Below are 23,665 nucleotides of genomic sequence, written 5' to 3' on the forward strand. Positions count from 1 at the left end.
CAGACACCCACCACTGGAAGAGAAGGAACACCACCAGCAGATAATGGAGATCCTGGATTCGCGGTGGCGGGGGCGGCAGGTGGAATATCTAGTAGCGTGGGAGGGGGAGCCCGAGTCAGAAAACACGTGGGTTCCAGAAGGGGAAATAGATGGTGGGTATCTAGTGGAAGAGTTCCACAACAGGTATCCGAGGAAGCCCAAACCTCTGGGGAGATTCTGGGAGGAGCAATTTGCCACCACCGATGATGAGGAGGAGGATTTTGTGGGTTTTCCAGAGTCGCCAGAGGAAGGAGGGGAGTCGTCAGGAGAGGAGGAATCAGATTGGGAAGCCCCTCCCGTCAGAAACCGGGGCGGGTGGGAAGCGGGGTTTGAGTCCTCGGACGATGACGACAGCTCCTTTCGAGGGTTCCCTGCATCGTCGGCTGAAGGTGGGGACAAGGTCACGTCACCGGGTCAGGCCGGGGGTGGAGGGGGTCCTGGGGGGGAGGTGGATGTCAGGGAACTGACATCAGAGCGAGAAGCGGAGGCAGGGCTCCAGAGCGATGCCGGAGAGGGAACCAGTCTGGGGGAAGGAATTCAGTGTGACACCAATAGAGAGGAGCTGGAGGAATCGGTGTCAGGGCTCCAAGACCCTTCAACCGAAACCAGCGGAGAGAGCGCTGGCACGCCCTTGCCATCCCCTTACTTGCGCAGACGCGTTCCGCGCAGGGAACATAGGCGGAGACTTGGGGTCAAGCAGCTTTTATGCTGGAAGAGATTCAAGAAACGCCCACTGGCAGATTCTGCAAGTGACTAACAGGTCACGGAGGGCGAGCTCTAACCCTGAACATGTTTGAGCAAACCACCTAATCGAAGTGGAGGCAGTTTACGCACGAGTAACCACACAATACCATTACACTGACCTTTGAAGAATTTGTATGTAAACCAGTTTTTCACTGACCAGATGTGTGGTCCTTTTCAATGGTAAGGGGAGAGGGAAGTTTTGGAACTCATGAGGGTATATTTTTTTGAGATCTAACAACCCATATTTTCACACTTTACTTTGCTGAATTTTGTGATTTGAAATCTCTGCTAGGGTTCTCTCACCAAAGAGTACTTGCCCCAAACCTGGATCTTGGCATCCAGGAAATTCTCCCTGTTTATACTTAATTTTCCTTGCTACCTACACAAATCATCGGCCATAACTCAATCTCTTTCACAATTTTTCAGTCTTAGTAGAATTGTCAATAAATTAATGAACAGATGTTCAGGGGGAATTTTTAGAGGTCAGACTGATCATTTCCACTGTTCAGATAAAGCTTTTCAGCACTGATAGCAGACTGGACCACTGTTCTGTTCTTTTCTTCCTCCTTGTAGTTATTTTAGCATGCTCTTTTGTTGTCCCATAAATAGACAGAAACCACTTTTGATGAAATAACACAAGCATGTGCTGGTGTTTTTTCATTTTGTTGTTTTTGATGTAGAGAGACCTAGTTATCATCACAGCTGTAATTATCAATCTCGTCATGACTAAGTCTCTCTTGAATAATGTCTCCATAGATTTCCAGACAATACCAGCCAGAGTCTAAACATGGGCATAAAACACCTTCCTGCCATTCTAAGCAAGGGAGAGGGAAGAGGAAGAGGGAGGATTTCCGAATCTCTCTTATTTGAGGCGTAAAATAGGATTTTAATCTGTGAATTTGTAGGGAAGTGCTGTTCCTGTCAAGGCAGAATATTGTACTGAGCGTGGTTCTGAAGCTGAGGTTCATTTTCCAGCTGGAAATGAGGGTGCCGGATGAGAAAGAATATTTGCCTCAGTATGTTGCTGTTTGTTGTGCCCATTCTCTTTCATCTGCCTCATATGGTGTGCAAACATACACGTTGCACCATCCGTGATCTGTCCAGAATTCCTCATGAATACTACCAAGCTGGTGATCTTATTGTTGGCGGACTTGCTTCTCACCTCTTTACCAATTTTGACAAAGTAGACTTCACAGAAAGGCTAACCACCCACCAACTTCTTAATACCTTGTAAATACTTCATGTATCAAGTAATCAGGTTGTACAGAAACATTCCCCAGCGCTAACCAGGCTTACTGAGAAGCATGTTCCACTGATTTTAGAGGGATTTCCTTCCAGGCAGAGGTGTCGGAGAGGGGGGACCATTTCAGAGCTTTTGAGTTGGCTTGGAGGGAGGGAAATGGAGATCTGAGTGTGTCGTCAGTGAGATGAGAGAGTCTTTCATTCATGTGTTCTCTCCTCCCCACATCCCACCAAATTTCTTCCAAGAAGAGTTTCACAAGAGGAGCAACAACTTAAACTTATCTAGTTTAAGAAGGAAATCCCTTCTCTGTTCTGAATTTTGAACTTCATCTCTGAAAGTTTGGGGTGAAGGGTCTTAAAAGCTCACCTCTCCTTTGAGGTGAAATTCTCATTCAGTTGTTCTCATCCAAGTCAGGCTAGTCTTACATGACCCTCCCAGTTTAAAATGTGTCACAAGTTTGAATATGGTGAGAATAACTCCATTAAGCCTGGCTACCTGCCTCTCTGCATTTCAATACACCTTTTTTTGTGGGATCAGATCAGTATCTGTAAATAAACAATTTGTATATCTCTAAGCCCAAAGGGCAGCCCGTACACTCTATTTTTATCATGTTAAATCTTCGGATGAAGGGGGTTTTATTATTATTATTATTATTATTATTATTATTAGTATAATTAATCATCTTCATGGTTTCAAAATATTTTATGGCTTCTGTTGATGTCTCTGTGTGACTGTCAATGTCTGTAGCCTTGTAGTGTAACTATGGTGCAGGCTTGTTCGATGACAAAGGACTTGTGACAGGGGAAGGGGGGGAATTTCATATATAGACATAGGCTAGATCAGGTCCATTCATTCCAATTGGCCTGGGCAACAACAGACTAATTGGCTGAAGGTTCTGATCAGCCAAGAAATGGCAGTTAACTGTCAGTTGGGAGAAGTAAGGAGGGGGGGGTGAGGGAAAAACCAAAGAAAGCTGTGAAAGTGGACAGCTGAGGTTTAAATATTAAACTACTTATCCCCAGTGTGTTAACCATATTTTGTGTTGAAGATCAGAACAGATGAGCTGGTGTCTATTTCAAGGTAGGAAGCTGCCAAGTTCTTACAAATCAGTTCACATTTGAACATGAACCTGCCAAAATTTGCTTGCTCTAAAAAGTTATCTAAACCAAAAGAGAGCCATCATTTGAAATTTATACTTCTCCAGATTTTGCAGTGCAATCTTCTGGCCAAGTCATGTATACAAAAATGCAAGTACGGATGTAAAGTATCCATCAAAATGCATAGAAATGTTGGCACACGATTTCTGTTCTCATCCTGAAGCAAAGTACTTAACCTGAGGTAATATTTCTGGATTAGTGGAGTCTGTAAACTGAAGCGTTTGTAACCTGAAGTGTCTCTAACCTGAGGTACCACTGTTTTAATAAAAGTGAGCTACAAGTATAAAAGTGGGATACAATGTATTCCCTCAGGGGAAACTCCTTTGCATATATAATAGGACACAATTTCAACTAAAATGCTGAAGAATGGTCAAGCCTCCCCCCCTTTTTTTAAAAAAAATTGCATAGCATATATTTCAAATATATAGCATGAAATTCTCATTGCAGTGTTGTGCCAAAGAACTACCAGCATATTCTGGCCTTGATATTTGCTGTCAAGGAGATCAATGAGAACCCCAAGATCTTACCAAATATCACCTTAGGATTCCACATCTATGACAGTTACTTCAATGAAAGGATGACCTATCGGGCTGCTCTGAACCTTCCCTCCACATTTATACCCAACTACAAGTGCGACACCCAGAAACACCTGGTGGCAGTTATTGGGGGACTGGACTTTGATACCTCCCTCCAAATGGCAAACATCTTGGGCATCTACAAGATTCCCCAGGTAAGATACTGCCTTGGACTCTTCACACTCAATCACCATAATCTTTTCTATCAAAAAAACGTTTTGTAGAGTTGTGGCTGAAAAAGGAGGGTGGTCCTGCTCTTCACAAAATGTGTTTCCTGTGAGCTTTGCAAATTAAATAACCTGTGTAGCACAAAACAGATAGTAGGGAGCCATCAGCAGCATTTAAAGATGTCTGCTCTACGTGGGCAGCCTTCTCTCCCCTTCTTAGGCACACTTGCCTTTTCTCTCTGCTCTAGGTCTGAGCAGTGCCTCCCCTGACTCCTCTAACTAGGCTGGTGTCCCAAGTGCAGTGGGAGTGATGTGGTCCTATTGGTATATTGAAGGAGGATTCAGTGGCAGGACCAGTTGGTTTCTATCTCAGGCAGCAGAATGTATTCGGTGTGACCTGGCCTCACCCAATAAACCAAGAAGTGTGGGTGGTGTGGGAGAAGATGGCCCTCTAGATATATGAGGTTCAGACAAATTAGAGCTTTCAAAGGTCAATACTAGGATTTTCAATAGGTGACTTTCTCTTTATGTTTGGAAATGGTCCTGTACAGAACTTCTACTGAGGCATGCAGAGAATGGTCTGGATTGACTTTGCACTTTGGCTCATGTGTTGGCAGAAAGGTGCCCTCTTTTCACCGGAGGTGAAGGAGGCATGACCTACACGAGATTGGCATTAGCAGCTTACTACTCTATGGCTTTTACACCCTCATGCATTAACTAGGGAGGGGGAAAGCAGCAGTACAGGAAAGCAAGGAGAATGAACTGGAGACAGAAGATGAGGAGAAAGGAGAGCAAAACAGGGCAGCACTCCATGGAGGCAAAATCGGCCACCCTCCCAACTTTCTGGAGTCTCCTTCCTGAGGCAACTGGCTTATCATGCCTCCATGGCAGGCAGTCCTTAATACACATACAATCCTTCTTCTGCATTTATGAATTATGCCTCTTTATTCCCTTTAGCTCACTTATGGTTCCTTTGCTCCAGAAGATCCTGGTCAAAGCCATTCTACTTCCTTCTATAGGATGGTGCCCAATGAAGCCCATCAGTACACTGGGATTGTTGAGTTACTTCTGCACTTTGGTTGGACGTGGGTTGGGTTGCTCGCTGTGGATGATGACAGTGGAGAGAGATTTATTCAGACCCTGAAACCTCTCCTCTCCCAGAAAGGCATTTGCTTGGCCTTCTCAGAGACAACCCTGAAAACCACATATTTAGCAGACTTTTATGATGTGCAGTCTGACTTCATCCAAATCTATCATGTTATTATGGAAAGTGAAGCCAAGGTTGTTGTTTTCTATGGAGGAACAACGCCCATGATTCGCTTGCGAACAATGCTAGTGCTAGGTGAAATGGAAAATATTAACGAAATATCTGTGGGCAAGGTGTGGATTCTGACAGCACAGGTGGATTTCACAACATTGAACTACCAAATGAGTTGGGATATGCATGTCTTCCACGGTTCCCTCTCCTTTGCAGTTCATTCAAATGTGGTACAAGGATTCAAAGCCTTTCTTCAGGCACAAAATCCTTTTGAGGAAAATGGAAATGGCTTTGTCAAGCAGTTCTGGGCACAGGTATTTCTCTGTTTATTTCCAAATGCCAATACAGAGGAGCAGGCCAGTGGAACCTGCACTGGCGAGGAGAAGCTGGAAAATCTCCCTTCGTCTGGCTTTGAGATGAGCATAACAAGCCACAGCTATAGCATCTATAATGCTGTTTATGCCACAGCACACGCTCTACATGCCATGTTCTTGCCCGGGACCAAATACAGGGCAGTAGTGAAAGGAGGGATGCAGAAGCTTCAGAAACTGCAGCCTTGGCAGGTAATGCCTATTATAACATACAAGTTATTTGACATGGGCAGTGAAATGGAGAAGAGTACACTGAAAATTTTCAAGTACTGACTGTAGACTAGGATCCTTAACGTACAGAGATAAGTTGCTCCTCCAGTTGTTAAGCAGTAGGTGTGAATCCTGCACTCTGCTGCTTCTTTGTTTTTGTTTTTTTTTAATATTTTTATTAAGTTTTCCATTTAACAATCCAATCATATCACATTCATTATTCCGAATTATACCAATACATATCATAAAGTCCAAATATTTTGCCAAATTATAAATTTTTGTTGGGCGTTCCCATGCTTCGAGTTCAGTAAGGGTCCAGTCATCTCATATTTCTGCTGCTTTTAGTGTTCACCAGTCCCATCTTTTGATCTTCTTGCTGTTATCCTTTTTCTTCTTAATAGCCTCTGAGTTGTTTCCACAGGCGAGTTAAAGTAAGCATTATTATGCTTCTGTGTGAACTTTGTAAGGCTCTCCCTTTTTTAAAAAGCTGGGAAGTCTTTTGTTTGCAATAAATCTTCACACGCTGATCCAAAAGTCCTGCTCGGGTGGCAGGCACCATCTTTCTCAGTTTCGATGAAATAGAATCTAAGGGTCTGCTCATTAATTTTCCCAGACAAGTTGCGCCATAAATCAGTCTTTCCAGGGAAGATTTGCCATCGAATTTAGAATACAAACATGATAACAGAGCAATGGCTCGCCTCCTCCTCTGATAATTAATCTTGCAATATAGTCTCGTAATGGCGGATCCGGATTAAAAACTGCGTCACAAGAGGGCCTTTTATTTTCTTTCCAAATCTTTCACAAAACAAAGGCTTTAGTTGATATTCACATGTAGGCTGAGTTTCCCCAAAGCCAAAAGGCTTTGTTGCCCATTTCCTCCCAAAGTGAAGGGAAGTGACATAGACGAAGCCTGATAGGACAGCTTACTCCATGGCATTAACCCCCTTCATACGTTGATTAGATGTCTGCATGATGCTTATATGAGGCTGGTTACCCTACAATTCTCTTCCATGGGATGTGACATATCCAGGCAGTGGGAACTGGTCTGGAATGCATTAGGATTTTCCCTGTAGGAAAGAAAGGAAATATTTGGCCAACTATGGGAATGCTCGCCTTACGAACCAATTCCAATGAGTGGATTCTGTTTGAATAGCAGTACCTGCCAGTACTGAACGTTGGAGGCATCCTGAGTGTCAGTAAGGAGAGACATATGCATTACTTCATAGTTCCTATATTTCCTCCAATGCAGCTCCATCCCTTCCTTAGGAGTGTCTCCTTTAACAACTCTGCTGGAGAAACGGTATCTTTCAGTGAGAGCAGGGAAGTAGAAGCTGGCTTTGATATTGCCAACATAGTCACTTTTCCAAATAACTCCTTCAGGAGAGTCAAGGTTGGAAGACTGGGTGAGGAGGCTGTCCCAGCCCAGCTGATTTCCATTGATGACAACAGAATGGTGTGGCACCACAGCTTTCACCAGGTGAGGCATAATTCCTACATCCATGAGAGAAAGGAAAAGAGAATATCTTTAACATTACATTCCAACAGATCGCGCTCCATTTGAGATATTTGTTCGCCAGATGGTCAGGTTGAGCACACTTTTTTTAAAGCATGAATAGAAAAATGAGTAGTTTGGCTCTGAATTTGGAATAAGTATTTTAGTGTCTTCCTATTTCTACTTGGGGGTTGGGGAAAATACTACTAATTTCTGTGTGCTAAAATGTTTATGTGTTTATTTATATGGGCAGGTTTCACCCATTTCGCTATGTAACTCAAATTGCCCTCCTGGTTCCAGGAAGGAAAAGAAAGAGGGGGAGCCATTCTGCTGCTATGATTGTGCTCCATGTCCTCAAGGCAAGATTTCATCCCAGAAAGGTAGGAGACACAATATATAGATGGTACTTTTCAAATGTATGAAGGAGACATCTGTGATATTTCTGTTTTAACCTTAAGAGTTCCACACCGGTAGCATTTGTAGTTGCTATCCAGAACATTTGAAATCTGAATATATTATTTTCTCTCCAGACATGGATGACTGTGTTGGGTGCCCCGAAGATCACTATCCACACAGAGACCAATCACAATGCATTCCAAAGACCATCAGCTTCCTGTCTTTTAAAGAGCCTCTGGGAATGAGCTTAGCATTGTTGGCTCTTTCTCTCTTTCTCCTCACAATATTAGTCCTTGCCATCTTCATTAAACATCAGGACACACCCATTGTCAGAGCAAACAATCGGGACCTCACCTACACTCTCCTCACTTTCCTCCTGCTCTGCTTCCTCTGCCCATTCATCTTCCTCAGCCCTCCAGAAAGAGTGAGCTGCCTGCTCCAACAAATGGCTTTTGGCCTTGTTTTCACAGTGACCGTTTCTTGTGTGCTGGCCAAAACTATCACGGTGGTTCTGGCCTTTGTGGCCACCAAACCAGGATCCCGAATGAGGAAGTGGGTGGGGAAAAGACTGGCAAGCATCATTGTGTTTTCTTGTTCCCTTATCCAAGTGGGCATTTGCAGTGTGTGGTTGGGAACCTCTCCCCCATTCCCTGATTCTGACATGCACTCTGTGATGAGGGAAATTATTCTAGGCTGCAACGAAGGGTCAGTTGCCCTGTTTTACTGTCTCCTGGGCTACATGGGCTTTTTGGCCATTGTCAGCTTTGTTGTGGCCTTTTTTGCCAGGAAACTGCCTGAGTGCTTCAATGAGGCCAAATTCATCACCTTCAGCATGTTCTTGTTTTGTAGTGTTTGGATCTCCTTTGTTCCAGTGTACCTGAGCACCAAGGGGAAATACATGGTAGCTGTGGAGATCTTCTCCATCTTGGCCTCCAGTGCTGGCTTACTTGGTTCCATCTTTGCTCCCAAATGCTACATCATTGTGTTGAGGCCTGATCTGAACAGCAAGGAGAAGTTAATAAAGAAGAAATAACAAAATAACCTATCATCTCTGTTCATTTGTTCTATCAGAATTTGGGCAAATTAATCTCTCTTTTTCTACATCGTATAACTATGTTGTATCTTATCTGTTATAATTCCTATGTGCAATTCCTTTAAAAATCCTCTGTGGTCTCTCTGACACAGGAATTCCCAATGCTTTTTTGACCTTATGGTGCATTTGAAAAACTAAGAAGCTGGCAGAGATATTTCAACTGTTTTTTGCTAGCTAAGGAAGCTGCAGGCATTCAGACCCATGCTTAATCAATTGCGAATGTTTTAGGCTTCCTCAAGAGTTAGTGCATCTTTTGTTTATTCTCACTACCCATTTAAAGCAGTGGGAGACATTATAGTGACCCAGAGGGCCTTTAAGTAACTTTGACACCCCGGCAATGTGCTGTCTGAAATGTATAAGATATTATTCGACTTCGAAACAAAGTATGAACAAGTAAAACCCTCAATGATACATTGGGCAATAGATATTGACCATAATATAGATATTGAAGCATGGGAACGATTGTGGAATATGGCTATAAAATTTATAGCATGTTACGGTCTAAGTGAAAATTATATGAAAACGATATATTTATGGTATCTAACATTGAGTAGATTGGCAAAAATGTATAAATCTAAATCAATCTAAATCAAATAAGTGTTGGAAATGTAAAGAGAAAGTACTTTTTAACATATGTGGGGGGGTCTTGCTGGGAAATGATATATAAAGAATTGAAAAGGATGTTTAAAATAACATTTGTAAAAAAAAACCAAAAAAAAACCCAGAAGCTTTTCTTTTGGGAATTATAGGGACAGAACTTATTCATGTATGGGATTACAGCGGCAAGAATGTTACTCACCCAAAAATGGAAAGAAGGAGAATTCCCAGCAAAGGAAGAATGGATTCAAAAACTTATGGAACATGCAGAAATGGCAAAACTTATCAGAAAAATAAGAAATCAAGATAACAAACTTTTTTAGAAAAGAATGGAAATGCTTCATTGAATATTTACAGATAAATTGTAAACAGATAAGAACACTGGCATGATTATTGTAATTCACCTCTGTTAATGGTGATGGCATTAAAATATCCTGTTCAATAAAAAAAGAAAAAAGGGAAACCAGGGCTGGATCTAGACAAAGCAAAAAAGCACTTCAGGAAAACGTGTTGTAAACTTTATACAGTGGTACCTTGGAAGCTGAACAGAGTCCATTCCAGAAGTCCTTTCGACTTCCAAAAGGTTCAGAAACCAAGGCACAGCTTCCAGTTGGCTGCAGGAAACTTCTGCAGCCAATCAGAAGCTACGGAAGTCACATCAAAGAACATTCAAAAACCAGAACAATCACTTCTGGTTTTCAATCATTCGCAAGCCAAAACGCTCGACTCCCAAAGCATTTGAAAACCAAGGTACGACTGTAATGGCAAATCATGTTGGCGAAAGATGGAACTCCACAGCACCATCTGGTGTCACAGTGTTATAATGCATATAAAACACTTTTTCTTCACCATTGTGGCTGAGTCCCAGATCGTGTCAAAGGTATCTTATTTGGAGATGCCTTTGATTAGTCACCTATGGTATGTGAGGCATTCTGATATGGCAGTGCTCCAGATGTTATTAACCCAAGGCTCTATTGGTATATTAGAGGTTTCCTCCCTTGGGCAATAACTAGTCTAGTTGCTGTGAACAGGAGGGAAATTTATTCTTTAGATTTAAGGGTAGAATTTGGAGTCAAAACTAGTGATAAACAAAGGGAGGGAGGTTTTGGAACTAACAAGGTCTTGTTTTAAAGATTTAAAAGCCTATACTTCCATGTTTACTTTAATGGATATTTTGTGTTTTAAAATCTCTGCTGGGATTCTCTCATCACAGAGTATTTACTTGCCCCAAACCTGGATCCTGGCCTTCAGAGAATTCTCGTTTAATACCTATTCTTCTTTGTCACCAACACAAACCACCTGCGAAACTCAGTCCCTTTCACCATTCTTTTGCCTGTCTTGGTAGGATTCTCAGTAAATTAATGAACAGATGTTTGAGTGGGAAATTTTAGGAGGTCTGATAAATTATTCCACTGGTCAGCATTAATAACAGACCCACTCTTATGTTCTTTCTCATTGGTTAATACAACATGTATTTTTGTTGGCCCAAAGATGGACAGAACGGAACATTACGAGCAGGTTTTTGTGCCATCTGTTTGATGGACCTGATGTGAAGAGCCCTAGTTATTATCTCATCTGTAATTACTACTCTTGTCATTATCCCTTGGATAATGTCTCAATAGATTTCCAGAGAATGCCAGCCAAAGACTAAATATAGGTATAAAAACCCCTTGCTGCCAATCTAGGTAAGGGAGAGGGCAGAGGAAGAGGAAGGATTTCTGCTTTTCTCTTTGTCAGGTTGCAACAAAGGATTTTAATCTGTGAATTGGTGTGGTTCCTGTCAGGCAGAATATTGTGAATATTGTACTGAGCGTGGTTCTAGATGGCACTGAGGGTGTGTGATGAGGAAGAATATTTGCCTCAGTATGTTGCTGTTTATTGTGCCCCTTCTCTTTCATCTGCCACATATGGTGTGCAAACATACAAGTTGCACCATCCATGACCGGTCCAGAATTCCACATGAATACTACCAACCTGGTGATCTTATTCTTGGCGGACTTGCTTCTCACCTCCTTACTGCTTCTGACAAAGAAGACTTCAGAGAAAGGCTAACTACCAGTCAACTTCTTAATACCTTGTAAAGACTTCATATGACACGTAATCAGATGTCACAAAAACATCCCCCAGCTCTGACCAGGCTTACTCAGAAGCAATTTCCACTGATTTCACTGGGATTTACTTCCAGGGAGAGGTGGGGGGTGGGTGGGGAAATTGTCACAAAGCTGAAGAGTTGGCTTGGAAAGAGGGAGAGGGAGACCCTAAATCTATGCTTTCTTAGGCAGCAACCCTAAGCAGGGGTGTAGGAAGGGGGGCAGGGGGGCGGTCTGCCCTGGGTTCCATCATGGAGCAGGGGTGTCAAAAAGGAACAATAACTGCCCTACTAGGATGGTTCATAAAAAACTTTTTTTAAAATAAAAGCCTGCTCCAAAGGTCTTATCTCACTACACTAGGAATTATATAGCTATATCTGAAATTTCATGCATATCAGTTAATATCTTGACCCTCCTCCACGTAAATAACTGTTTCCTTGCCCATTTTCATATGTTGTGAAGGCTGAAATTTCAATTCAGTGGAGCCAAAACACAATCCATCCTGTAGATTGAAGTACCTGTCCACAGTTGCCTACTTGTTATCAGAGGCCCATAATCCACATTCTTTTGTAAGAAAATATGAAATAACATAAAACTATTTTTGCAGGCCATTTTTTTTAAAAAAATATCAATGTGTGGGAGGGTGGTGACAAGAAATTTTCTGCACCAGGTACCACCTGACCTTCCTACGCCTCTGTCCCTAAGTATGCTTTCTGCATGGCCTCTGTTGATGTCCGGGTGTGACTGTCAAAGTTTGAGGCCTTGTGCTCTTAATGTGGTGTAGGGCTATTTGGTGATGGCTTCTTGGTGAGAGGGGAAGAGAAGAAGGGGGGAAAGAGACAATTGCATCTAATATTTATAGGCAGGGCCTGGTTCAGTTACATTCACTCCAATTGGCAAATGAAGGTTCTGATCAGTGAAGAAATGGCAGTTAACTGTCAGTTGTGAGAAGGAATATGTGGCAAAGACCAGAGAAAGCTGAAGTGAAAGTAAACAGATAAGGCTATTTATCCTCAGTGTGTTGATAATATTTTGAGGTGAGCATCAGAACAAATGAGCTGGTGGAAATTTCAGGTGAGGAAGCAGATTTCTTAAATCAATTCAACTGTCCAACCAGCCAGAAATACAATTGGAGGGCTAAGTGGCAATTTGTATCTAGCAGTTGTTTAATCAATCTGTGAGTGAATTGGGCAGGAGTGAAGGTTTAGGGAATCTGGTCAGAGGATGGTGTCAGCAACAGCATCACTTGAATCTCGTTCAGGTACATGTAGGACCCCTAAGTAAATATATGTACAGTGGTACCTCAGGTTAAGTACTTAATTCGTTCGGGAGGTCCATCCTTAACCTGAAACTGTTCTTAACCTGAAGCACCACTTTAGCTAATGGGGCCTCCTGCTGCTTCTGCGTCGCCGGAGCACGATTTCTGTTCTCATCCGGATGCAAAGTTCTTAACCTGAGGTACTATTTCTGGTTTAGCGGAGTCTGTAACCTGAAGCGTATGTAACCTGAAGCGTACATAACCCGAGGTACCACTGTATTTCCTTATTAGAGGGGGGGGGATTCAAATCAGTTCACATTTAAATGTGAACCTACCAGATTTCTCATGCTCTAAAAAGATGTTGAAATCAAAAGAGAGCCATCATTTGAAATTCACCCTTCTCCAAATTTTAGTGTACTTCTCCAGCCAAACAATGTATACAAAAATGCGTATCCTGGGGTAAAATGACCCCAAAATGCATGTATTAGTGAAAGTGTTATACAAGTGGAATGCAATGCATTCTTTTAACATTTAATATTAGGGCACAATTTGCACTGACATGCCGAAGAATCATCATGTGGCCCTTAAAAAATGTATAGCACACATTTGATACAATTGCATACAATGATACAGCACAAAATTCTCTGTGCAGTGTGTTGCCAAAGAACTACCAGCATATCCTGGCCTTGGTGTTTGCTATCAAGGAGATCAATGAGAACCCCAAGATCTTACCTAATATTACATTGGGATTCCACATCTATGACAGTTACTTCAATGAAAGGATGACCTACGCGGCTACTCTGAACCTCCCATCCACACTTGTACCCAACTACAAGTGTGACACTCAGAAACTTCAGATGGCAGTTATTGGAGGACTTGACTTTGAAACCTCCCTCCTAATGGCAAACATCTTGAGCATCTACAAGATCCCCCAGGTAAGATCTCCCACTGGAGACTTCTCACTCATTCACCATGATCTTTTCTATCCAGAAAGGTTTTGTATAGTAAAAAATAGTTGTGACTGACAAAGGAGAGTGATCCTGCCCTCCACAAAAAGTGTTTCCAGTGTGCCTCACACAATTAAATAATATGTTTAGCATAAAGCTGTCAGATAGTATTTTTCCCCCTCATATATAATTTTTAATAAGTTTTACAATTTTATATTCAACACAATAATCAATGCTACAAAAAGGAACATATGGATTCCCATCTCCCCTACTCTTCTCCCATGACTTCCCTCAATTTCTTCTTCTGGTTCTTTAAATATTTCCTTATCCTGCCTGTCTTCTTCTACCTTGATTTTGTAATCTTTTAATTAAATATTGTTATATTCTAATCGTTTGGTACCATGTTTTTTCCAGTTACCATATTTTTCGCCCTATAGGACACACTTTTCCCCCTCCAAAAACTAAGGGGAAATGTGTGTGGGTCCTATGGGGCGAATGCAGGCTTTCGCACCGACCCCTCTCGCTCTCCAGGCTTCAGGAGAGCCCCACCGCCAGCCCCACAAGCTCGGGGGACAGCAGGGAGGCGGAACACCACCATTCCGCTGTCCCCCGACCTGGTTTGGAGGCTGACGGGGAGAAGCGTGCTTCTCCCTGCCGCCAGCAGCCCCGGAAGCTCAAGGGACAGCGGGGAGGCGCAGCGCGCCATCCATCCCCCTGTCTCCCGATGTGGTTTGGAGGCTGGCGGTGGGGAGACGCGTGCTTCTCCCTGCTGCCAGCCCCGCAAGCTCAGGGAACAGTGCGGAGGCGCAGCACACCCAGGCTTAGCTTCGCGCAGCTCTCCGCAAGCCGTGGGAGCCCGGTGCTGGGCTCCCACGCTTGCGGAGAGCTGCATGTTCTGGGGGTTGGGGTCGGGGGAAGCTCGGGCTTCCCCCGCCCCAGCCCCGTGCCTGGGGAGAAAATAATTTTTCCCCTTTATTTCCCCCCCCCCCAAAAAAATTAGGTGCGTCCTATGGGCCGGTGCATCCTATAGGGCGAAAAATACGGTACATCTTACACTTTGCTATTTTCCCATTATTACGTCTTCATTTTTATGCTTGTTTTCCTAGTTGTGTTTACTCAAACCCTGCTAGTGAGTCCACTTCTTTACAATGTTTCTGTAAATACAACATAAATGGTTCCCAGTCCTTTTTAAAGTGTCTGTTCTCCTTGTCTCTTAGTTTCCCAGTTAGCTTCACCATTTCAGCATATTCCATCAGTTTTTGTTGCCATTCTTCTTCCATTGGTATCTTGTCATCTTTCCATCTTTGGACTAGTAGCATCCTAGCCACTGCTGTAGCACACATAAATAATTTCTTCCACTCTTTTGGCAAGTCTTGGCCTGTAATGCCTAACAAAAATGCTTCTGGTCTTTTAACAAAGGTTGTCTTAAACATTTTTTTCTTGATTATTTTACAGTTCCACCACATGTGATAAAACGTGCCTTCACCTGTCATATAGTATTGACCCTTCAGCAACATTTAAACATGTTTGCTGTAGGTAGGCATTCCTCATCCCCTTTCTTAAGCCTTTTCTCTCTGCTGGGTGTCTGAGCAATGTATGCTACATGCCTCCCCTGACTCCTCTAGTTAGTCTGGTGTCTCAAGTGCAGTGGATGATGTGATCCTATTTGTTGCATTGAAGTAAGATTCAGTGGCAGCAGAATGTCTGGTGGAACCTTTCTGCAACCCATTGCAAATTGGGGTGCATACCTGAAAATATTAGAAGGAAACCCAGATTGCAATCCAGAATCTTGTGGTGAGCTTCTGCTCCTGTTTATTCTGGCAAGTCATCACACTACTGGAAGGATTAGTAGAGCACCTGCAGTGAATGTAGAAGGTCCTAGGCTCAGGCCGTGGCATCTTTGATTAGGTCGCCTACCACTCCACATAATCTGTGGCGAGCTAGATGGATCAATGGTCTGACACAGCAGTAGGCAACTTCCTGTGTTCATCTGAGGCATTTAGCTGTGGGATGCTTTAATTCACAGCAGTAGCAGTAGCAGGAGGGGGTAGCAGTCATAGTAGGTGGGTGGGAGGGAGAGACAGCACTATGCACTAAGTGCCTGAGCTAAAATTCATCTCAGGATGCTTCCAGGCTGTTACTATGTTTGAATAAGATTCAGTCACATACCAGCAAATTCAGGTTATGCAGTTAAAGGTGATCTGGAGGTTTTGTGAGCAACCCCCCCCCCCCAAGTGATGCCAACTTGAAAAAATATGGGGGGGGGCAGGCAAGACCCCTCCTGCAAAATGACACAGTGCGCACACACCATTTGAATGGTAATGCCCATCACCTGTGGGAGGGGAGGGCAGCCCCCTCAAATGTTTTATTGGGGAGTCCAAGGGACCTCAGGCCCAAGGCGTTGGCCCCTATAGTGTGGCATAACATTTGCTTGATGCCGCGTTGTTCAACCACCTCCTGCATTTCTGTGGGTTCAACTAGATCAGTGTTTCCCAACCTTGTGCCTCCTGCTGTTTTTGGACTACAATTCCCATCATCCCTTGCCACTGGTCTTGCTAGTCAGGGATGATGGGAGTTGTAGTTCAAAAACAGCTGGAGGCACAAGGTTGGGAAACACTGAACTAGATGACCCTTTTGTTCCCTTCCAACTCTACAATTCTAGGATTCTTTGAAACTGCCCCACACATTGTGGCCCTTGAGCGGGACTCTGTGGGTTAGGGGTTTGACAAAGGTAGGGAAGGGAAATTAAGACACCATGAAATGAGAAGGTGAAATGCTGTGGTGAAGCTAGGGTGCAGGAAAGTAGAGGTGCAGGAAAACAAGGAGAACAAACTGGAAAGGGAAATGGGGTAGGTGGGAGAGGAAAGCAGGACCGCACGGAAACAAAGAGAAGGATCTGGAGAAGGAAAAATGGGGTGGGGAGAGGAGAGGGAAAGAGGGTATGCAAGGAGGCAGAGGCTGACAAGCACTCCATGCAGAAAAGATCTGCCACCCTCCCAGTTTTCCAGTGCCTTCTTTCCTGGGGCAACTGTCTCAACTCACCTTATAATTAGTCAGGAAACGCATGCCCAATCAATTTATGGATTGTGCCCCTTTATTTCCTTTTAGCTCACTTATGGCTCTTTTGCCCCAGAGGTTGCTGGTCAAAGCCAATCTACCTCCTTCTACAAGATGGTGCCCAATGAAGCCCATCAATACACTGGGATCATTGAGTTACTGCTGCACTTTGGTTGGACGTGGGTTGGGCTGCTCGCTGTGGATAATGACAGTGGAGAGAGATTTATTGAGACCCTGAAACCTCTGCTCTCCCAGAAAGGCATTTGCTTGGCCTTCTCAAAGAAAACCCCAAAAATCACATATTTGGCAGAGTATTATGATCTGCAGTCCTACTCAATCCAAATTTATCAAGCTATGATGGAAAGTAAAGCCAAAGTTGTTGTTTTCTATGGAGAAACAATCTCTATGACTGACTTGAAAGAAATGGTAACACTCGGTGAATTGGAAAATGTGACCAAGACATCTGTGGGCAAGGTGTGGATACTGACAGCACAGGTGGATTTCACAGCACTGACCTATCAAATGACCTGGGATATGCAAGTCTTCCATGGTTCCCTCTCCTTTGCGGTTCATTCAAATATGGTGCAAGGATTCAAAGCCTTTCTTGAGGTCCAAAATCCTTTTGAGGCAAATGGAAATGGCTTTGTCAAGCAGTTTTGGGAACAAGCATTTCTCTGTTTATTTCCAAACTCCAATACAGAGGAGCAGGCCAGTGGAACCTGCACTGGAGAGGAGAAACTGGAAGATCTCCCTTCATCTGGCTTTGAGATGAGCATGACTGGCCACAGCTATAGTCTCTATAATGCTGTCTATGCCACAGCACATGCTCTACATGCCATGTTCTTGTCCAGGACCAAGTACAGGGCAGCGGTGGAAGGAGGGATGCAGGAGCTTCAGAAATTCCAGCCTTGGCAGGTAATTCCTTTCATGAGATATATTTTATTTGACATGGGCAATGATGTGTAAATCAGCATTCTAAAAATGTTTGAGCACTTTGTGTAGGATCAGATTCTCCCTTTGTTTGCAGAGAAGTTACTCATGAAGGAGTAGCACAGTGTAGGATCAGAGCGTCCCGCTTACAGTTGTTAAGCAGGAGGATCCAATCCTGCAGGGCGCTGTGTTTTCGTGAGCAGCTGTCTTTGCAGAGAAATTGTTAGTGCAGGGTGATCCAATCTCACACTGTTCTGCTCCTTCACAAGCAGCAACAAGTTTTGGGTAAGGAAACCATAGAGATTTAACATGAGAAAACATGCACCGATCAAAGCACAGAAATATAGGCTGCGAAACTTTCAGATGTGCTCTTTCCAGTGAATCCCACTGAAGGTTATAATATAGTTTACTTACAAAATTCTTCAAAGGTAACATTCATGTGCTTTTCCACATAGCAGTCAGAAAAAATCTGCACAGGCAGTAAAACATAACTTGATTACAAAATGGTAATAGTTCCTAAACAATTGGTATAGAAAACACTAGTCTCATATTCCATTCTTGTCTGAAACAAGAGAGGCAGATTAAATCCATGTGACTGGAGGAAGCAGAGAATTCACACTTAGGCTGAGTAGAAAACAGGATTTGTTGCCCATTTCTTCCCAAAGTGAGGGAGCCTGGCAGGACAGCTTACTCCATGGTATTAACCCCTTCATGCTGAGTATATGAGGCTGGTTGCCCTCTTGCAACAGCGGCAGATATCCAAGCAGTGTGTCCTAAAAGCCATGGATTTTTTTCCTCATTTCTTTTTGTTCCGGAAAGCATTGAGATTTTCTCCATAGGAAACAATAGAAATCGTCAGCGCACTAGGCAAATTCTCCGCTTACTAACCATTTACTTACTTTTGCATAGCAGTATCTATGTGTACTGACAGTCTGGAGACATCCTGAGTGCCAGTAAGGAAAGACATTTACATTACTTCATGGTTACTATTTTTTCTTTCAATGCAGCTCCATCCCTTCCTTAGCAGTGTCTCCTTTAACAACTCTGCTAGAGAAACTGTATCTTTTGGTGAGAACAAGGAAGTAGAAGCTGGCTTTGATATTACCAACATGGTCACTTTTCCAAATAACTCCTTCATGAGGGTCAAGGTTGGAAGGGTGGATGTGGAAGACATCCCAGGCCAGCAAATTTCCATTGATGACAACAGAATGGTGTGGCACAGAAGCTTTCACCAGGTGGGACATAACTCCTACATCCATGAGATACAGGAAAACAGAGCGTTGTTGCATTTAGAGATCATCAGTTCAGCTCATCCCTGGCTTTCAGCCTGATTCAAAACATTTCCCTTTGCAATACCTAAGAAAGTAAGATGAACTTGTGGGGTCAGCCAATGGCTCATCTTGTCCAACATAACACCAGTGGCCAGCCTTGGCCAGCATCTGGATATGGCATAAACATGGCTGTTGGGCTGTGGCTTTCTCTATCCCAGGGTTTTTACATGAGCCTTTTGTCAAGAATAAGGTGTGGGTAGCTGCCCTGTGTCACCAACCATAGAATGAGGAAAGGGGCTTCTTAGATTGTGGAAAACTCAAAACAATAAATAAGGGCAAAGGAATAAATAAAATCAGCTGTCCCCCAGGGAGACTCGCTTGGCACCTTCTCTACATATCTTTAGGTACCATGTAAAAACATTCCTATTCTCTCAGGTGGTTATTGTATTGAACTATGTATGGCCAGGGGACTCGGGTGGCGCTGTGGGTTAAACCACAGAGCCTAGGACTTGCCGATCAGAAGGTCGGCGGTTCGAATTCCTGCAAAGGGGTGAGCTCCTGTTGCTTAGTCCCTGCTCCTGCAAACCTAGCAGTTCGAAAGCACGTCAAAGTGGATAAATAGGTACCGCTCCGGCGTTTCCATGGGCTGCTCTGGTTCGCCAGAAGTGGCTTAGTCATGCCAGCCACATGACCTGGAAACTGTACGCCGGCTCCCTCGGCCAATAAAGCGAGATGAGCGCCACAACCCCAGAGTAAGTCACAACTGGACCTAATGGTCAGGGGTCCCTTTACCTATGTATGGCCAACCAGATGCCTGCTGGTAACCCACAAGCTGAACATGAATGAACACAAGACCACTCTTACACTTGTAGATCATCCTTGGCACTGCACCTCAGTCCTCTCCAAGAACCATGAGTTTTTACATGTCCTATGACTGGAGAATTGGGGGTGGAGCATGTATTACATTATGTATGGAGATAATGGGGGCAGGGCTGGTGAGGATGAGCCCCCAATCCACTTCCCACCTTGAGCCCTCATGCATTCCTTCTGAATTCCAAAAGGGGGCTCATAGAGAGTCAGTTTTGGCATTATTTTTTAAAATCATGAAGAGCAGAATAAGTAACTTAGTGTCTTCCTGCTTCTAGCTGGAAGGAATAGGAAGCCAAAAGTGCTGCTAATTTCTGTGTGCTAAACTGTTTATGTGTTTCTTTAAATGGGCAGTTTCCACCCCTTTCTGTGTGTAACTCAAATTGCCCTCCTGGTTCCAGCAAGAAAAAGAAGGAGGGGGAGCCATTCTGCTGCTATGATTGTGCTCCATGTCCTCAAGGCAAGATTTCGTCCCAGAAGGGTAAGAGACACGAGATAAATACTTTTCTAACATAAGTCATATTAGAAGTTATGGAGAAAATTAATTAAATAATTAGTATTAGGTACATTTTTGTATTTATTGTTTGTTTGGAAAATATATCACAAATTTTTAGAGAATTACACATTTTGCAGGGTAACTATACAGTGGTACCTCAGGCTAAGTACTTAATTCGTTCCAGAGTCCGTACTTAACCTGAAACTGTTCTGAACCTGAAGCACCACTTTAGCTAATGGGGCCTTCTGCTGCTGCCGCACCGCCGGAGCACGATTTCTGTTCTCATCCTGAAGCAAAGTTCTTAACCCAAGGTACTATTTTGGGGTTAGCAGAGTCTGTAACCTGAAGTGTATGTAACCTGAAGTGTATGTAACCCGAGGTACCACTGTACTGTACTTTGGTTCATGTGTTGGTTCAGGAAGTGCAATTTAGATAACTTTCCCATTCAAATAGCAACAAAATCAAATTTCTCCTCCATCCCTCTTTATACAGCCCCCATAATGGACACTGTCCTAAAAGGAAAATGTTTGTTACGCATTACTTAAGTTCTTCCCGTCGAAAGGTTCTTTCCGGTGTTTAGTCATTTCTTGTAATGTGAAAAAAGGAGATATCTGTGATATTTCTAATTTAACCTTAAGAGTACCATACTAGCAGCTTAGTAGTCACTCTCCAACACATCTGAAATAATAATACATTACTTTCTTTCCAGACATGGTTGACTGTGTTGCATGCCCAAAGGACCACTATCCACACAGGAATCAATCACAATGCATTCCAAAGACCATCAGCTTCCTGTCTTTTAAAGAGCCTCTGGGGATGAACTTAGCATTGTTGGCTCTTTCTCTCTCTCTCCTCACAGTGGGGGTCCTTGCCATCTTCATTAAACATCGGGACACACCCATTGTCAGAGCAAACAATCGGGACCTCACCTACACTCTCCTCACTTTCCTCCTGCTCTGCTTCCTCTGCCCATTGATCTTCCTCAGCCCTCCAGAAAGAGTGAGCTGCCTGCTCCGACAAATGGCTTTTGGCCTTGTTTTCACAGTGACTGTTTCTTGTGTGCTGGCCAAAACGATCACGGTGGTTCTGGCCTTTGTGGCCACCAAACCAGGATCCCGAATGAGGAAGTGGGTGGGGAAAAGACTGGCAAGCTCCATTGTGATTTCTTGTTCCCTTATCCAAGCAGGCATTTGTTCTGTGTGGTTGGGAACCTCTCCCCCATTCCCTGATTCTGACATGCACTCTGCGATGAGGGAAATTATTCTAGGCTGCAATGAAGGGTCAGTTGCCCTGTTTTACTGTGTCTTGGGCTACATGGGCTTGTTGGCCATTATCAGCTTTGTTGTGGCCTTTTTTGCCAGGAAACTGCCTGAGAGCTTCAATGAGGCCAAATTCATCACCTTCAGCATGTTCCTGTTTTGTAGTGTTTGGGTCTCCTTTGTTCCAGTCTACCTGAGCACCAAGGGGAAATACATGGTGGCTGTGGAGATCTTCTCCATCTTAGCCTCCAGTGCTGGCTTATTGGGTTCCATCTTTTCCCCCAAATGCTACATCATTGTGTTAAGGCCTGAACTGAACAGCAAGGGGTGCTTAATAAAGAGGAAATAGCAAATGAGCATATCCTCTCTGTTTTTTGTTCTATGAAAATATGGGCACCTGCATCATATAACTACCTTGCATTTTATGGCAGGTATCCTTTGGAAATCTATATTTAAACATTTGGCTATGTGTCCTTTGTTACATCTGAATCAAGAAACTCTTTTGGATATAGTTTTTGTTTTGGACTTTGAGTGGGACATATAGCTTGAGTCACTGGATTCTCCTTTCATCACATTGTATAAAGAGAAGAACATCAATATATTTATATATAATGATGGAAGAAAAATACCCAAAATAATAAATTGTCTTCAAAAATCACCAACAGAAGAAAATGCCTGCTCGCTTTGAGGAGGGGTAGAAGGAGCGGTTATCCTCCATGAACTTAGAACAACAAAATGAACACTAGATGATAAGAATTTCTAGTTTGTTTGTATTGCTTGCTCAAGGATTGCTTGCTCAAGCTATAAGGCCCAAGTTTAGAAGCTTGGAGCATCCAGCTCAGACATACTTTCTTGTTGGGAGAAAAATAATGAGTTTGTTAACCCTTCTTTTCCTGGAACAGGCAATTTTGCCCTGATTCTGAGGCATTTGTCTGCAGAATGCTTTCATTCCCAGCAGTAGCTGGAGGAGGCAGCAGCTGTAGTGGAAGGGGGAAAGAAAGCATCATGCCTCAAGTGCTTGTTCTAGAATCAATGTGACCTCTGTGAATCTCAGGGTTCTCCTTGACTGTCAGTATTTTTGAGCTGAATACGATCACATATCAGCAAATTCAGGTTCTGCAGTTAAAGCTGACTTGGAAACTGTGGGATAATGTGTGCAACACCCTCTAACCACCTGACAAATGAATCAGAATGAATACTAAATGAACAGCTGGCATTGTCCAACCACCCCACAAACTTTGTAGAAACCCATTGGAGTGAATATTCAAATAGACTATCTGGTGATGCCCTCAAAGCAATATTGGGTTGCTGGCTTCTCATTCTTTTGTACTGTTAACAAAAAGATCTAGTAAACAGTGAATTGTGTACATTTTACGCAGTGAAATTGTTCACTACAGTGGTGCCCCGCAAGACGAACGCCTTGCAAGACGGAAAACCCGCTAGACGAAAGGGTTTTCCGTTTTGGAGGCGCTTCGCAAAACGAATTTCCCTATGGGCTTGCTTCGCAAGACGAAAATGTCTTGTGAGTTCCTGCGGGGTTTTTCCCCTTTTCCCCCCCTTTCCCTAAGCCGCTAAGCCGCTTATCAGCTGATCCGCTGATAAGCTGCTTAACAGCTGATCGCTAAAAGCCGCTAAACCGCTAATAGCGCTAATCCGCTAAGCTGTCAATGGGCTTGCTTCGCAAGACGAAAAAACCGCTATACAAAGAGCCTCACGGAACAGATTAATTTCGTCTTGCGAGGCACCACTGTATTTGTAACAGTTAATGCACCATGGGCATAATCTAGGAAGAGTTAGTCTTGGCTAAAGCTCATTTAAAGTTATGGAGTATGACCCGGGCTACAATTCTGAGACTGCTTTCTTGGAAGTAAGTTGCACTGAAAGAACTTTTGAATAAGTAAGTTTTCAGCTGAGCTGCTGCTTTTATTAAAGCCCCTTCCGAGCTCGAGAGGAGGGGGGGTTGCGGGCCACCCCCTCTCCCGAGAGGTGACACCCGTGGGGTCTTAGTTGGCTTACTTCAACAGGACTCCCACGGCTTGTGGATAACCCTTCCCGGTCCACATGCCGGGTAGTCGATAGGAGCCAATGCCTAAGGCCAATACCTTCCAATTCCTGTAATCAATAAAGTTGTGGCCTTTTTATGCCCAT

General features: G+C 43.5%; 3 protein-coding genes and 1 long non-coding RNA gene across 5 annotated transcripts in view; 3 read left to right on the plus strand and 1 right to left on the minus strand.

Moving 5' to 3' along the window:
- Positions 1 to 4,619, plus strand: part of LOC307200595 (uncharacterized protein) — a 188,433-nt gene extending 183,814 nt beyond the window's left edge. Inside the window, exon 32 of the transcript XR_013832401.1 lies at positions 4,547 to 4,619. The gene's annotated coding sequence lies outside the window, so the exon portion shown is untranslated. The remainder of the gene's footprint in view (positions 1 to 4,546) is intronic.
- The window catches only part of LOC307201183, an 18,195-nt gene extending 12,769 nt beyond the window's left edge, over positions 1 to 5,426 (minus strand). The window contains exon 1 of the long non-coding RNA XR_013832622.1: positions 5,351 to 5,426. This is a non-coding gene — a long non-coding RNA (uncharacterized lncRNA). The remainder of the gene's footprint in view (positions 1 to 5,350) is intronic.
- The window catches only part of LOC307200761 (vomeronasal type-2 receptor 26-like), a gene marked incomplete at its 3' end in the record, with an annotated part of 27,146 nt that extends 19,821 nt beyond the window's left edge, over positions 1 to 7,325 (plus strand). Inside the window, exons 2-5 of the mRNA XM_079949657.1 lie at positions 929 to 2,013; positions 3,631 to 3,913; positions 4,883 to 5,746; positions 7,014 to 7,325. Of these exons, the coding sequence (XP_079805783.1) occupies positions 1,778 to 2,013; positions 3,631 to 3,913; positions 4,883 to 5,746; positions 7,014 to 7,325 (1,695 nt within the window). The 5' untranslated portion in view covers positions 929 to 1,777. The remainder of the gene's footprint in view (positions 1 to 928; positions 2,014 to 3,630; positions 3,914 to 4,882; positions 5,747 to 7,013) is intronic.
- On the plus strand, positions 7,159 to 21,873 carry LOC307200688 (vomeronasal type-2 receptor 26-like). Of its 2 annotated transcripts, XM_079949462.1 has the most exons (7): positions 7,159 to 7,241; positions 7,557 to 7,636; positions 13,343 to 13,625; positions 16,746 to 17,609; positions 18,632 to 18,859; positions 20,117 to 20,243; positions 20,968 to 21,873. In XM_079949462.1, exons 2-7 carry the CDS (start codon positions 7,605 to 7,607, stop codon positions 21,864 to 21,866), a joined length of 2,433 nt encoding a protein of 810 aa, XP_079805588.1. In that variant the 5' UTR covers positions 7,159 to 7,241; positions 7,557 to 7,604; the 3' UTR covers positions 21,867 to 21,873. The 2 variants fall into 2 exon arrangements, with proteins under 2 accessions (XP_079805588.1, XP_079805587.1); XM_079949461.1 differs by lacking the exon at positions 7,159 to 7,241 and having other exon boundaries at positions 7,532 to 7,636.
- The last annotated feature ends 1,792 nt before the right edge of the window (positions 21,874 to 23,665 follow it).

This window comes from Podarcis cretensis (assembly GCF_951804945.1).
Source record: "Podarcis cretensis genome assembly, chromosome: 13".
In the NCBI taxonomy this organism is placed as follows: Eukaryota; Metazoa; Chordata; class Lepidosauria; order Squamata; family Lacertidae; genus Podarcis; species Podarcis cretensis.

Bases quoted from the DNA above. Each gene is read 5' to 3' on its own strand.
- LOC307200688 (XM_079949462.1), top strand. From the start codon at position 7,605: ATGTCCTCAAGGCAAGATTTCATCCCAGAAAG. The intron at 18,860-20,116 runs GTGGGACATAAC...TTAAATGGGCAG, and splicing joins GGCACAGAAGCTTTCACCAG to TTTCCACCCCTTTCTGTGTG. The intron at 20,244-20,967 runs GTAAGAGACACG...CTTTCTTTCCAG, and splicing joins CAAGATTTCGTCCCAGAAGG to ACATGGTTGACTGTGTTGCA.